A 3,074-nucleotide genomic window follows, 5' to 3' on the forward strand; every position below is an offset into this window, starting at 1 on the left:
TTTCCGACAACTTCATCGTGCGTCTGAACTTACTTGGTTGGAATTTCATCGCACTTACTTCGTGCCGACATCGGACCACGTTGGTCTGAGGGTTTCGAGAAATCATCGTTGTTGGTTAGTTGTTGTGTCGGACTTCGTTCGTACTTACTTGGTCCGAAGGCTAATTTTGGTCGGATTCGAGAAATCCACCCCTGGACGTGTTCACTGCCATCATATTAATAATAATAATAATAATATGGCTGTCCAATCAGAAATCTCGAATCTCCACTATTTATTTTAAAGTATTTTATATTATTTTTTTATTCACTATAACAAATCGGTACTACTGGTCAGGCTCCATGAGTATGTGTTTGAAATTATTAAATAACCAACTTAAATGTTTACAAAAAATGTGATTCATAAATGAATAAGTAAAAAACGAGTGGAGATTCTGGGTTTCTGCCTGAGAGCGACAATATACAAGGCCATGTAAGGTGACAAAAAACTGAGCAATGTATTTGGTGTTGTAGCAGTGTGAGATGTGAGTTGGGAGACAAAATATAAATCCGAAACACTGGACACTTAATCATGACATATTAAATGCAAGAGTGTATTAAGAAACCGCATCCATCAAGTGATCGTGGTCTCCATTGAAGATTTAAAATATGTCAATGTGCTATTCACATTCCACTGCCCTTCAGAAATCTGTCCTCCTGAAAAGCAGCGTTGGCTTAAATTCCACCCCAGTGGTTTCATTCTGTGCTTGTCCTTGACAGCTTACAAAGTTGTCCGAAAGTGGCCCTCACTTATTTTCATGGTTTAAATATAAATTGTATCCTCTCTGAATATGTTACTATACTATGACAGCAGAAAAGAATGCAGAGATCTTGCATATTCTTCTGAGGGAAAAAATTATCAAATGAAACTGGAGTAGAATGAAACAAAGGCTTTTAATTTCTAGAAGGCACATTAGTCCAATACATAAACACAGTCTGTCAAAAAATCCCCGTAAGTATTAAAAGTCATTTTTTTATTCACAGTTTCAAACAATAACAGCATTAAGAAATCAACATAAACATTTGATCACATTCAAAATTAACATAAATTAGAATTAGTCAAAACACAAAGTGTCATACAAAATTCATCAACAGTAGTGTTAGGTTTTCATAGAAACAAACAAATAGTAAATACAGCAGTAGTAAACACACAAGAGATTCCTTTTTAAACTTTAAAAAAAATGTTCTGTTCACTGCTGTACGACATGCCGCCTTTTCAATTTGGTGTCTTCTGTAGACGTTGTGCAACTGCCGAGGAAGTTGAGGCATCGTCTGGAGTAGTCCTCAGGGAAATCTCGGAAAAGGCTGACGTGAGCCGGGGTGCCGAAGTCGAAGCTCTGCACCGCCAGCTCTTTGCCCTGCAGCACGTGGACCATGCGCTCCACGTCCGCGTGCCGGATCACCTGGTCAGCCCGGGAGTACAGATAGAGCTGAGGCCATGGTGCCGGCCGGTCCATCATGGCGTCGTAGTGGTTCTTGTGAAAGTACTTTGTCACAGGGTACAGGACAATCCTGAGGAGGAACACAGTCACGGCGAACAGGGCCATGAGCAGGTAGCGCAGGAGCACATTGATTTTGGGACCCAGGGTGGTTCTCAGTGCACGCAGCGCACCCTTGACATTGCCACTGCCTGGTGCACTGTCCACCACCGTCCCAAGGACACACAGTGTGCTGAACTGCTTGTCCTTCTGCAAGAGTTCTACCATGTACCTATAGAGCATGAATCCCCCATTGCTGAACACGTGGAAGAATATGGGGTTGTTCTCTACCTCGTAATCGTACAGTGTCTCTAGCAGCTTCGAAGCAGTGTGTCTCAGCTCTTTGTAGCCAAAACTCTCTGAGATGAAGACTGTCTTCAAAGGGGCTGTATAGCGAAGAGTGATGCATCCCTGCAAGAAAGTGAAATGGGAAAAAAACGGGAAAGGAAAAAAGATGAGTTGGCATCGGTTTATGTAAAGGCCCGGCGCAATAATGTAGGGCCGACATAACAATACCTCAAAATCACACCATGCATCATAATATCACACCACCATAATATTGTATATCGTAAAATTACATCATGCATCATAATAAAAGCTCACCATCATGGTATACATCAAACACCCACACCATGCATCATAATATGAGATCACCATAATGTTACCTGCTCTGTATAGATGGAACTATATTTAACCAGGTGTTTATCTCTGCAGCCTGCCCATCCTAGCAGTATGACCACTGGTTCCTTTGATCCCCGCCAGTGTCTCTCTGAAACAAAGATAGTGGATACAAAAGGGGGGAATTTAATGTCAGATTAACAGTAGTATTGAGATTGCAACAGACACATCGACTGTAACGTTCGGCTTGGCTACCTCGTTTTTATTCGCTCATACACTTTTGTTTTGTGAGATGCACTTCCTAGCTGATGCATTACATACGAAAGGAAAACATTAGCCACACCACCAAAATCACAACTGCAGCAGTTGATACACAACCTAGTCCTACTAGTTCTAGTCGACGATTTATACTACCTAACCGACAAGTAAGCCATTATACTCCTAGAATCTCTGCGTAAGCTATAAAGATGCACAATGACATCACACAATAGGACATAATGTTAGATATCTAAAAATATGTGAAGTGTCCACCTAGCTATGCTAACAAGATAACACCACCTACCCATCAAGAGTAGTCAATGAATTAGCTGGATGACTCGCTAGCAAGCTATCTGCTGTAACGTGAATCTTCAAGAAGCTAAATAGCTAATACTAATTGCAATAACAAATCGTAAACATTCAGCGCACCTGAAACCAATGCTTCTGGAAAGACGATGTTGTACTCTATGTCATCGTCTCCCATGTTGAAATTTGTAAGTTTCACAGATCCTCTTGTGCCATTTACTACAGCTGGACGTGTCTCCACTCTCCAGTCCTTGTTCTATGAAAGTGACACAATGCTATGCTACCGCTGGTGAAAGCATGAGTTACGAATGCAGTCCGACTAGAGAAAGAGAACGAGGGATGTTCAAGTCAGTTCCGGTTTTATTATGGGGGTCATCGA

At 41.5% G+C, this 3,074-nt stretch overlaps 1 protein-coding gene across 1 annotated transcript; it reads right to left on the reverse strand.

Moving 5' to 3' along the window:
- Positions 1 to 910: 910 nt before the first annotated feature.
- On the reverse strand, positions 911 to 3,074 carry tmem53 (transmembrane protein 53). The gene is made up of 3 exons (XM_063219503.1): positions 2,819 to 3,074; positions 2,179 to 2,282; positions 911 to 1,924 (listed from the first exon to the last, which is right to left on the reverse strand). Exons 1-3 carry the CDS (start codon positions 2,871 to 2,873, stop codon positions 1,226 to 1,228), a joined length of 858 nt encoding a protein of 285 aa, XP_063075573.1. The 5' UTR covers positions 2,874 to 3,074; the 3' UTR covers positions 911 to 1,225.

This window comes from Engraulis encrasicolus, chromosome 16 (genome assembly GCF_034702125.1).
Source record: "Engraulis encrasicolus isolate BLACKSEA-1 chromosome 16, IST_EnEncr_1.0, whole genome shotgun sequence".
In the NCBI taxonomy this organism is placed as follows: domain Eukaryota; kingdom Metazoa; phylum Chordata; class Actinopteri; order Clupeiformes; family Engraulidae; genus Engraulis; species Engraulis encrasicolus.